At 42.9% G+C, this 12,849-nt stretch overlaps 1 protein-coding gene across 1 annotated transcript in view; it reads left to right on the forward strand.

Moving 5' to 3' along the window:
• The window catches only part of brf1a (BRF1 general transcription factor IIIB subunit a), a 131,013-nt gene extending 120,295 nt beyond the window's left edge, over positions 1 to 10,718 (forward strand). The window contains exons 18-19 of the mRNA XM_028565554.1: positions 8,667 to 8,826; positions 10,015 to 10,718. Coding sequence (XP_028421355.1) covers positions 8,667 to 8,826; positions 10,015 to 10,046 — 192 coding nt within the window. The 3' untranslated portion in view covers positions 10,047 to 10,718. The remainder of the gene's footprint in view (positions 1 to 8,666; positions 8,827 to 10,014) is intronic.
• The last annotated feature ends 2,131 nt before the right edge of the window (positions 10,719 to 12,849 follow it).

The following is a 12,849-nucleotide window of genomic DNA, read 5'->3' on the forward strand; positions in this document are numbered from 1 at the left end:
AATTTTACACATTCCTAACTGTCCTTTCTTCCCTTCCTGCTTTCACATTTACTGCTGATCTGTCTTCTTTCTGATGATTTACTAATGTGTGCTCTTCACCACTACTGCCATGTTCCTCTTCGTCACGCCATAAAGAAGCAAAGTGGCAGGAGTTATTTCAGGAGTCCAATGTTTGGGAAGTTAAGGTCCCGTTCATTTTTAGGCATATACAGTACAGCGTTAGGTGACTGACAGTCAGGGCACTTATAAGCTCCGATAGACCTAAAACTCTTAACAACAATACCTTGTTCTGGGAGAAAAAGCCAAAGCTCAGCTTGCTCTTTGCTCAGCTTATTGATGGAGCAACACAGAGCAGCAGGAAAAACCTTGCTGTCTATTTAGACTGGACTAAGGTCCGTTGAAAAGTTAGCGTTTATGAATTCTTTTGATTTTGAGGATATTTCGATGAATATACAGTATGTTCAACATGAAACAGTGTGTATATAAGATATTTACACATGATCAGCTGTAAAACTGCTCTGCGTTCCGCTGGCTGTGCCATTTTTTTATGAATTTTTTTATGATGAGAGCGTAGAGGAGTAAGACAACTAGGAGGAAGCGCTACACTCGAACGTGAGGCAGTGCTCGAACCTTCTGAGCGTTGCACTCAAAATTTTAATTATTTCAACCAATGAGAAGGTAGCCTGAAGCTTTAGGAGGTATGGTATACCTGCACTGCATTTTGCCTCTGAAGTGTTTGCACTATGCTCTGCACCCCAAGTCACGATTTTACCGTTGATCAGTTTAAGTGGTACCGAAACTCTGTGCCTAAAACGACCGGTATTTTCCTGACCGAATAGCAACGCAGATTTCGGTGCCACTTAAAGGCCTGCGCTGCTCTCTGGTGCTCCGAAACAGACATTACAGGCAGCAGAAGCATCACTGCACTTAAAGCGTATTACACTTGGCAGAAAGTAACGTTAGCCTGCTGTTAGCTAGTAGCTGGTTAAAATGCTCACAGCTGACAGCTAAACTGCCGTCTGGCTGTATTTCACTGGAAAGGATTCCAACAGCGGGACGTCAAACAGTCTGCAGCTAAAAACACAGAGGAGACTAACTGCACCATGGCCACTACCGAGTTGGAGAAACAACACAGAAGGGACTTAATGGTGCATTCACTTGCAACTCGTAAAAGAGTAGAGTGCCTCCTCTGCCATATATTTCTCCACCCCTTTCTGCTGTTCTATTAAAATCTCCCTCTCTTTTTCTTTTTTCCTCACCATTTCACTTCATGCTTCATTCCCTCATGTCTTCTTGTTAATGTTTCGCTCTGCTGCTGTCCTCTCTTTCCCGTAACTCTCCTTTTATATTTCCTCTCCTTCTCCACATTCCTTTCCATCCCTTCATCTCTCTCCTCATCTTCCTCTTGCTCTCAGTCTTTGTCTCCCTCTCCATCATGTGCTGTTGGCAGCTCTGAATGGGGAGCTCAGGCTCTGTCAAACAGTATAAAAACATTGCCACGAGGGGCCGGGTCAACAAGGCTTGTTACTTAGCAACTCCCTCACCTCCCCTGGGAACTGGAAGCAAACGGCCGTCGCCATTGGCTTAGGCTGCTCCACGCTCGCAGCTCCTGTTATGTAATGTTGCAGCGACACGGCCATATTGAAAAGAGATGTTTGTGCGTTGGGTGTCGCTTGCCAAACTTGTTCTGTTGGGCGCTTAACAACAAACTGATTTCCTTCACCCTCTTCAGTGATCCAGCAATTAGTCTGTACATTTTTCAAACAAGCCAAGGGAGGAAACAATCCCTTCACAAGGCAGAGAAGGAGTAACAAGTTAATTCCTACCAATTGAAAGTGTCCCAGCTGTTCTCTGCTGCCCTCTCCCTTCTTCCTCTACTCCCTTGAACCACATTTAGTCTGAAGCTCCGGTGGAGGGAGCAGACAGCAGAGGGTGAGACGTGGAGATTTTCAGAGAGGCTTAGAAATCTGAAAGGGGTGATGAGGTCACGGGAGAGAGGCTTTTAACTGCAGACAGTCACTCTGGCGTGGCAGCTATAGTCTGCTTATGCAAGCAATGGTCTTGGCAATTGATGGCAGAGTCTAGTTGAAGTCGGGTTCTCAGAGACGCTGTCTGGACAGCGGGCCGATGGTAAACCACATGGCGAGCAGCGTTGTCAGCTTGTCCCGTAGAAACGCAGTGACCTCCTCATTCAGCCGATAAAGCACAGATGCAGAGGGCTGAACCAGCTCCGATTGTTCAGCGCTTCCTGTTTCAAAACAGACGAGATGAACCCAAGTTAGGATTATTTTGTTAACATCTGTGTAAGAACCAGCCGGAGCAGTTGTTGCAATTGTATACGTTATCAAAGACTTAAAGGAATAGTTTGGATCTGTTAGTGTGGTTGTATGAGCTACTTCTCCATAGTCAGTTAGCTACAGTAGATGGGAGTCGGCACTTTAAAGGTCCAATATGTAATATTTGTACTGTAATAAATCCAAAAATGACACCAATGCCTCATCAGATATTAAGGAAACTATACTATCTTTTCTGACAACAATGCTAAGGTCAGTATTTTTTCTTTTTGAAATTTACATTCCGTGACGGAATTTATGTTTTGATTTGTGTGTTCTTATCAACGGCCCAGTTTGACAGGAAGGCCGGGTTGCCAGATATACCTGTAAAAACATAAACCCAGCGCGCTACAGCTGTAACGGTAGTACAGCCATGAAAGCAGCAAACAAACGAACAGGATCAACGGAGATAGATTCTACATGACATAAAAAAAAAGAAAACTGCATGTTTCTCACAGTTGCGTGACCAGAGATGTAACAACCCCCTAGTAAATATTGGAGATGTATTTGAAAGATGGAGACAGCTTAGAGCCCCAAAAGGACGCAGAGTTGGCTTATTTTCTCCTGAACAGGTAAGCATTAGCTTCAGGCTAATTTATCACAGCTACTAGGGATGGCATTTTTTGTCATTTCAACATTTGTGTAGCTACTAACATTGAATTATATAGCTAGAGTACCCAAGTTGGTTACTCGCAAAAACAATTGAGACATAGCCAGTAAAGTGATCCCGACTGGTCCTGGCTAACGCCGCCATGCTAACCCTGCTAACTGTTAATGTTACCGGGAGGACCAGGCAAGCGGGCCACGGCTGTTTACAACGTGTAGTTCAGCGGCTGGAGCCGACAACGGTGAGTTATTTTAAGCCACGAGAGGGGGGCTGTAAATCGGAAAGGGAGGACTGTGAGTATGCAGTGTGTTTAGCGATTGTTGCCGTAATTCTAAGCCGAGCAAGTGCCTGACTGGCGTGTGGAGAGGACAGTGAGGTTGTTGTGTTTTTAGCGGTTCATACTGTAATTTTAAGTGTGTCTGTCAGTTGGTTACAGAGCTTCGCGTGAGCACGGGCTTTTATGACTGTCAATATAGCCAGCATCTACCGTTAGCTACTCCGCTGTGCTGTGGAGTAACGTCTGGCTATGTGAGACTAGCGTCTACCGTTAGCTACTCCGCCGTGCTGTGGAGTAACGTCTGGCTATGTGAGACTAGCATCTACCGTTAGCTACTCCGCTGTGCTGTGGAGTAACGTCTGGCTATGTGAGACTAGCATCTACCGTTAGCTACTCTGCTGTGCTGTGGAGTAATGTCTGGCTATGTGAGACCAGCGTCTAGCAACGTTGTTGTGAATGCTGCGGTCTCAGCCTGGCAACCCCCATGAACTTCGAGTCTGGGCAGGAGGGGGCGGGGGAGACGACTCTCCAGTATTTTGAATTGGTAGTGCAGTAACTATTTTAACCGCTAGCTGCCAGTATTACATACAATATTACATATTGCACCTTTAAGCTTAAAATTTAGCTGCCGGATTCCTGCCTTTCTCTAAAGTGGGGGCGTGCCGACCCCCGTCTACTGTAGCTAACACACTGACTATGGAGAGAAGTAGCTCATACAACCACACTGCAAAAGATCCATACTATCTCTTTAAGGTCTGCTAGTTAACAAGATGCTATTTCTTAAAAATCAAGGCACATTTGTTTATATAGCATCTTTCAACAACAAGGCAATTCAAAGTGCTCTACGTGAAACGTAAAGGCATCAAACACGGTATAAAAGAAACCTCAAATAATGTAAATAAGCTAAAATAGAATAAGACAGATTAAACAGAGTAAAAATGACAATGCAGCTACAGTGCAGTCCAAGACACCAAATTTAACTAAATAATTGCTATATGATACTTTACATTTGGATTTAGGCAGAAAATAGTTTTATTGCAACTCTGTTCTGCATCGTAGAAATAGTTTTAATGATGCTAATCATGGCCAGAACCTAGCAACTGCTAAACAAAACGTGCCGCCTGTGGTTAACTTAACTTTTGAGTTTTCTGTAATTTATACTTCCTGGTTGTCATGCCATTTAAAACACTTGAGACATGGCATTAAACCAGACTGTGGTTTGCTCTCCGTTAATTTAGTTCTGCCAGTTGTACCATGCATGAGTAACTGCAGGCGATCAGATGTCAGCATCCTCACACCCATAAAACCCTCTGAGCGCTTGTTTCCTGTAGTTGGTTGGAGTTGCCTTCTCACTCCTAATGAGCCGTTTTTTTTTTTTTTCTCTCGTTAAAGCACTGAGACACAGACCGCTAAAGGTGTAACTACTCCAGTTTGAGTCTCTGGTTCTAACATGCGACCCAATGTTTGTAGTGCAACATTATCTCATGTGAACAGTAATGTCTAATAGCAACACAAAAACATTTTGCTGGTCCCTTTCCCCAGCTTTATCTCCTCTCCCAGACCCTTCATCCTGACCCATTTGACAGCTCTCACCTCCTAATTAGTCTGGAGCACCGTGTTTATGCTCTTATGAGGTCATTTTAACTATTTTTCTTTATGTTTTCGCGTTGTTGCCTGTGTTCACCAGCAGTTAATTACGCGTCCAGTTCCTGTGACGGGGAGCCTGGCGGGGTTAGAGTCAGCAGGGATCCACAGAGGGGAAAGGGAAGGACAGAAGGGAAGGAAAAAGGAAAGCACTGGGATTTTGCAGTGGATATTTTCTCTGCTCATATTGTTGGGCAAAATCTGAAGAAGTGCAGAAAAGTGGGGAGGACTGAGGGAGTGTTGGATCCAAATGAGAATCAATGTGCAAAGGAACAAAGGAAGGAGAGAAGGATGAAGTGAGGAAGGATGTGGGTAGAAAAAAAAAAACGAGCCAAACTAGAGGAAGCATGAAATAAAAGAAAGGTGGGAGGAAAGGAAGGAGGCAAATTGGAGAGAGAGACGGCAGAAAGGAAGGGCCCCAGCAGAGACTTTAACAGCCTGTTGCTGAGGAGAACAGAAGAATCTCTCGGTCACACTGTGTACCCTCCACCTGCTTCTCTTCCAGCTTTATAATTAGCCCTGGCTGAAAGGAAATGGATAACATGCAGGTTTTCCTTTTAGTCGCTGTGGAAAAAACTAAAGATGATGGGTGTCCTGTGCAGAAAGGTAGATTTGTTTCTTTCCAAAGCTGGATCTGTAGAATTTACACAGAAAGCAAAGTTAAAGTCTGGTTTTAGATATTTTATTAGTTCTCGGGTAGAAATGAAATCCTCCACACCGTGCACGCCTGTCTTAGCCTGGCTCCGCCCTCCTACGTACTTCCGCTCAAGTTTCATTTTCCTTCAGTACTCTGTCTGGGTTTGCGGTATATTCTTGGGTTTTCTCTGGCCAAATATTTGGCGGTCCAATCAGCGAACAGAAGGAGTGGCTGAGAACAATGACGTTGAGGTTCTGCGCTTGAAAGATGCGAGCGAAACCATTCGGTCCGTTGTGGCAACGCCGCCGAATATCCAGAAGTTAAAGCCCGAGCAAGAACAATATTTGCTGAGTTGTGTCGGTGGCCATGACGTTGTGGCCTAAGGCTAACGCTAGCGATGCTAATGCTAAATATAAGCCGATTAGTTGTTGTCGGTCTCCCCTCTTGTTGCACATGCGCATGACATACGTCACGACCAAACGTTAGCGATTGGTTCTGGCAGATCCAGAGTGGCTCTGGGCAGATCCAATAGTTTTAAACTTCAACAGAGTCCCCACCTTCAAGGAAGTTGACGCTTGTCAATGGAGAGTGGCCGGACTCTCTGGACAAATGAAATGGACCAGAGTCTGGTAGGACCAGGCTACGCCTGTCTTTCCTGGTGTCACAGTTTGTTTGCCTTTTGATATCTGTACAGTTCATCGCTAAGCAAAACAAACACCGCTCAGATTGAAGTAGTTTTTCAGAACGAGGAGACATTTTCTGGGTCCGACGGCAGCACTGTTAAAAACCTATCGTATTGAATCACTCGTCGTCAGGTGAAATAGGTCTGCATGGACTTGATTTGGTGCTGCTGCAGTGGAGCCATATTGATGTGTTAAATGGCTATGTACAAAAGTCATTTCTGATTGGCTGCCAGGTGTCCGTTTTAGTCTTATAACCAGAACTCAAGCAAAGAACAGGTCAACAGGTTAACCTCCAGTTTAAATCAATGGTAGGGGATTTGGACATGAAACACTCCTGATTGAGTCATCCGTGCAAAAGATGAACAAATGTGTACTTAAAAATATAGCTAATAATAATATTGAACTCACCAAGTCAATTGCTAAGGACTGGGAACATAGTGACATCGCTAAAACTAGAAGAAACTAGATGAAATACGAGCAGTCAGACCATCCACTCTGAATTAGACAAATGGAAAAATAATTACCCAAGTGTCTGTTGCAAACATCCAACACACTTTGACCTACTGTACTTGCCGTAGTTGTGTCTCGTACCAAAGTTACAGGTGCATTCACTTTTACTTTGACATGCAATTAAAGGTGGACCTGTTTTGGCAATGTCACCATGTTCCCAGAGCAGCAGTTACCATAACCCAAAGAACTGATGGCCAGAGCTACCAAAATAATACCCAAGATGTAATGAAATGTAGTTTCCATTTCAGTAGTATAAACCATTTCACTTGAAGTCTTTTGGAATAATGTTTTGTTCCCAACTGCAACGATGAAGTATTCTCACACGGGCCTCTGATTGGCTTCTTCTCCATAGCAACAGTGACTGAGGCTCATGGGTGTAGTAGTATTTAGAGTCATCAACCAAACTGATGGGAAAACAAGTTGAGATTATTAAAATTGATGATCAGACCATAACCTGTAGTATTGTTACACTAGGGACAGCCACGGCGTTCGACTACAGTAGCTACTTCCAACCAGTTAACCGTCACTGATTAAACGGAACGACCCTGCGTGAAACTGACCCCAAACTAACTTTAAAAAAAATAACTGTTGTATTCGCGCCTGTCTAAGTGGCCATTTTATTTAACTGTTTTTAGTTTGGTTTTTAGTATTCATTTGGTGGAACTGCGGTCCTTTTTTGTGGGAAAATGAACTAAAATATGAAACACTCACAATCTGACATTTGTTTTATCATCGTTTTCACTGCTGGAAAATAGTCCCCTCCCTGTCCTTTTTTTTTATTACACTAGTTGTTTATTTTCTCTTTCTGGATCCAACATTTCCTTCTGTTTCAGGCGGCTTGTTTTCTGATCAAACACGGTTCAGTTTTTGTCTCCCAGCATGCATCTGGAAAGACTCTCCTGGTTACAGGCCGTTTGAGTCCCCTGCGGTTACCCACGGGGCAAAGTGGTCATATTCATGCGTAAACATTTGACAGCTCAGCCAAGACAATCTGAAAAGGGTGAAATGCAATAAAAGGCCCTCTAATTACATTGTTGCCCTTCATCTTTAATTTCACAAGCTTTTCATGAACTCTGAAGGGTATTTCCCCCCCGAGGATCTCTGTTTAATTTCTGACCCTTTTGTACAATTCGAAGTACACAGTTGACTGCAAAGTCATTTTTTGGAAGTCCAAGTCGAGTCTTAAGTCTTTGAACTCGAGTCCAAGTCAAGTCTCAAGTCTCTGGCCATCTGATCCGTCCCTAACACTGAATTGTTGATCCGCCATCATTTATCTTGGTGCCACGCACCTTGCATGTAGCCATTGGCTTACTGCCACTGTTTACCAAGTTATTGAAAGCAAAACTAATGACAAAAGGCACAACTCCGGGAGGACTTGGTGTCTCCATCGTCAATTCATTTTTATGGGAGTGCGCGCACATAAGGCATAACACATGCATTACGTTGCACATTATGGCAAAGGGCAGGGGACATGCAGCTTGTCATACGTTTCCCCAATGTACATGTGCCAATAAAAGAAAATAGAAATACATGAATGAATTTAGATTTAAAAAGCAATAATTGCATGAAAACAGGTTGACGAGTCTCGAAGCTAGAGTCCGAGTCAAGTGTGAAGTCTTTTGGGTCGCAAGTCAAGTCTGAAGTCACTGTTTGTTTCTTAAGTGACTCGTGTCCCCATCTCTGGTAAGATGATAAAAGTGATGCTGTATTCAGTCATATATACAGGGGATGCTGCGGCAGATGAAATATTTCCTTCGCCTGCCCCAAAGCTCCCCCCACACACTATCACTACCATACTACTGTTTATTATTTTTATCATTTTAAAGGAAGTGGGGCATATGAAACCAGTTCTAGATTAGATTTCCCCGGGGAAACTCGTGTGTCACGCAGAGGAAAATATTAAATATAAAAACTACTAAAAATACTCCACAACGCACGTCTGCTACCGACCAAACAATATTTCCTGTTTGCCCAGATTGCCAACCCCAACCCCCTGCCTGTGGCGGCGGGAGCCCCCGCCAGCGGAGTGGTGGTGGAGAGCGGCCCGGTGGTCTACGATGATGCAGCTGCTGAAGAGGAAGAGGAGGAGGAAGAGGAGGCTTGTGTCAGCGCCATGGAGCTGCTGGGCGGCAACGGTCAGTTTAAACCCACCGTGGTCTGTCAGACTTGTATCCATCACTCGTTTATTGTCATAAATTGGGACTTATTCTGGTTTGTAAGTAATTACACAAATAATTAGGCAACAAAAAAAAGCATAATTGGCTATAGGGGCAGCAACAAGCACATCGGAGGAGCAGAAACCTACCGATATTTGACTGGTTTGTTGGCAAGTTGGCAATAATTACATAATCATCTATTTAAATTGTTTTTGATTCATTTTTCTGCTCATTGACAAATAAGTTATCAGTTATATTGTTTGTTTCTTGAAACAAGATAATCGGGAAGATTTCTACACAGCAGTCAGGAAGAAATCTAAACTCTTGACTTTATATTCTTGAATGTAAAGAAAACAAGTCTGCTGAGAGACATGATTTGCACATTTGAGTCTAGTTGACACGAACAGTGGCAGACTGCTTTGTCACTTCTCAGTGGGACCGCGAGTGTCTGGATTGTGAAACAGTCTGAATGACTCTTTTAATGAATGTGCATCTGTGGGTCATGGCTCTGTTTGGGCTCAGACTCCTGCTATGTTTTAATGAGCCCTCGGTAAGATTACATTTCATCACTTTACGTCTTTGGTTGTTAAAAGTTAAGGCCCATAACTCTGAAAAAACAACAACGCAGGCCTGAGCTACTTAATTGATTCCTGTAGGGGAACTCTTTGTTTGTGCTCCTGCCCCCTCCCCAGTGAGGTCAGGGCCAGCCTCAGAGCTGCACCTCTGGAGCTGGTAGAGACTTGAAGACAGCTGAGCAGGACGGACGCCTGCCGGCACTGGAGATTAAACCAGAATCTGTCACTCCGTTGATGGATTGTTCCTCCTGCAGAGAGCCAAGTGACACTTTTTTTACATTGTACTCGTCTGACCTGTTGTTTCTCTCCATGAAGTCACAAAGCACACAGCGCCTCTGTGGACTTTACTTTTCTCTTAATTCTGTAGAAAGTGAGCATGTTTACTTGTCTTTAGCAAGGACATGCAGTTCCACTCACAGTCACACATGGGAGCTGTCATTTGAAATCAAAGTGTTTGTCTCTTAAAGCATCTCTCGCCGTACATCTACAACAGTAAAATGCAACATGCAGCGGTAATATTAATCTAAAAACATCAGCTATAATAGTAAAAGACGTACATCTAATCTGTCCCTTTGTGTGTCCCACCCTACAGAATATGGAAGCGATGGAGATTACGACGATTGATTCTAACAGTGGTCTTCACTGGGTTGTTATACCCAACTAGTACGGATTATTTTGAATCTTGAAAGTGCATCAAATGTTACTACCAGGGACACACAATGGCTGCAGGTGGGAGCTGTGATACCAAGAGAAACGAGGAATTCCCATCAGGAACAAATGGGTCGTGTGTGCAAGAAAACAAAAGCTGGAAATATCACACTCCTTGTGCCATTTGGCATTTTGACTGGACTGAACTGGGAGGACGCACTACTTGGATGCTGACAGAGATGGTGAAGTGGAAATAAAGGGATACAGGTATATTAATCAGTGTGGGTCAACGGCCTCCTGTGGTGGTAATACCACAAAATCAAATGTAGGAAATTTTCCAGTGAGCATTGGTTTGTGGATTTGCAGGTCAGAAGTCATTAAAACATTTAAAAGAAAGAGGGCTAAACTTTTAGATGACTAGACTCCATATAATTGTTGATTCAACACCATTGAAATGACTATATTTTAATGTAGTAAGGACCTCATTCACACAGAAATATAGTCATTTAAATGCTGCTGAAACAATAGTTATAGTAATGAAGAAGGCTTAAAAAAACAAAAACGTTCTCACAAAATTTAGCTCCGTCTTAAAGGGATAGTTCAGATGTTTGTTCAGTTTGGCTGTATGAGCTCCTTCTCCATAGTCAGTGTGTTAGCTCCAGTAGATGGGGGTCGGCCCGCCCCCAGTTTGGAGAATCAGGCAGGAGTACCGACGGCGAAAAAAAAAAAAAAAAAAGTCCTGGTGTGGACAGGAGCAGCAGCGAAACACATTTAAGACACCTGAAAACATCTATATCGGGTTGTGGACGCTACATTTAGAATATTTTCAGTCATTTTACATCGCAGAACTCAGGACATTGCTTATTTTCCGTGTCGGTACTCCTGCCTGATTCTCCAAACTGGGGGCGTGCCGACCCCCGTCTACTGTAACTAACACACTGACTATGGAGAAGGAGCTCATACTACCACACTGCAAAACATCTGAACTCTCCATTTAAGCTAGATGTCTTTTTGTCCTGCAAAATACCATATCAGTGTTTTCTGTAAAGCACTCATCAGGATGATTTTTTTTATTTTATTTTAACAACTGTATCTCCTCTGGATCAAACCTTTTTTCACTGTGGTTTTGTTGAGGTGTAATGTAGCAAAGAGAAAAGTCAAACAAAATGCAAAACCTATTATTCTTGGACTTGCACTTTGCATTCATAACACTCAAATATTTACTAAAGTGCTTCCTGATAACCAATTCTGTCACAAAGCTAGTATTATATACTCTCTCAACAGTGACATGTACTTAGAAACAAGCATCTAACAATCAGGTAGCGTAAGATCAATCAACAACCTCACTGCTGTGATCAATATTTATTAAAGCCTTAGGTGATAAGTGGGCCGATACATGAAGCGCATGCTGTCTGCTCTGCTAAGTATTACAATAATGTTGCCTTTTGAACAATTTAAGCAATCCCCGGTTATGTGCCAATGTTTGCTGAGATGTTATTAAATCCAAAAATAGATTTTAATTTCAGATCAAGTTCGTATTAGCAGTTAGATGGTTTGATTGGTTTTTTTAGGTTGCCATTAATTTGGTTCAGGCTTTTCTTAATGGTTTTTTGATGGAATTGATTCTCTATGATTAATTTATGAGATTGTGTCATTTGATTTATGTTTAATATTCTTCAATGTCCTGTCACGGGCCAAAGAGGCTTTAAAGCCAGGATGTACGTACATTCTCTACAATGTTATATTTTCCAAACGAGAGGGAGAACCAGATGAGAGAATAGATCTATTTTGTATTTAAGATTTTATGATTTTTGTGTGGGGAAAAATGGTACTTGGGATGTGCAAATGATTGTGGCCTTTACACTGTGTCCACACAACAGTATTTAATGAGGCGTCTTGATAAACCTCCACTGCCTCTGTGTCGCTGCTATAAGTCATGATGTTACATCTGCATATTGTTGTGTGCATTTGCTGCTACAGTAAAGATTTCACTAAACAGTGGGGAAAAAAATTGCTTGTTTCTTTTTTAGGAAATGTGTAACCGTCTAAAAGCCTTATTACTTCATGCTCACTCCATTATGTTGTAATATCAGGTCAACTGTTTTTTTACGGTTGCTTATTTTCTGAAGCTGTTATCTCTGCTCTCTTTGAAGCCACCAGACTCCTTTTACCTCACAGAACACAGGAGTTGCTGCCTCCATCAGTTAGTTAGTCAGAGATAACGTCTTCAGTTCCCCATCCTAAAGGGATGTCTGACAGTAAGGTAAAGCGCTAAAAATACACTAATTATAGCGTCCACTTAATCATATATAGATGTTTTTATGTGTCTAAAATGTTTATCTACTGCCCCCTGTCCACAGCAGGACATTGTTTATTTTCCATGTTGGTACTCCTGCCTGCTTCTTCAAACTGGGGGTGGGCCGACCCCCATCTACTGGAGCTAACACACTGACTATGGAGAAGAAGCTCATACAACCACACTGAGCAAACATCTGACCTATCCCTTCAAGACAAGTCATGTGACTTGCACATTGCTTAGGAAGACTTACTTACTGCAGACGTCACTGGTTCCTGACTAGTCTATATTCATAACGTTCCACTTCCGGGATTGCTCTATTACCGCCGGAAATTCCGCCAGATGTCGTCCTTTTCGGCTGTATTTTTGTTACCTTCCTCTTTCTTTGTGTTGCCGTTCTAAACTCTGGTGGATTTGTGAGGACTATGGGTAACTGCTCCTCAGATCTCTGCAGGGTAAATCCAGACAGCTAGCTAGACTACC

This window comes from Perca flavescens, chromosome 20, assembly GCF_004354835.1.
Source record: "Perca flavescens isolate YP-PL-M2 chromosome 20, PFLA_1.0, whole genome shotgun sequence".
Taxonomy (NCBI): Eukaryota; Metazoa; Chordata; class Actinopteri; order Perciformes; family Percidae; genus Perca; species Perca flavescens.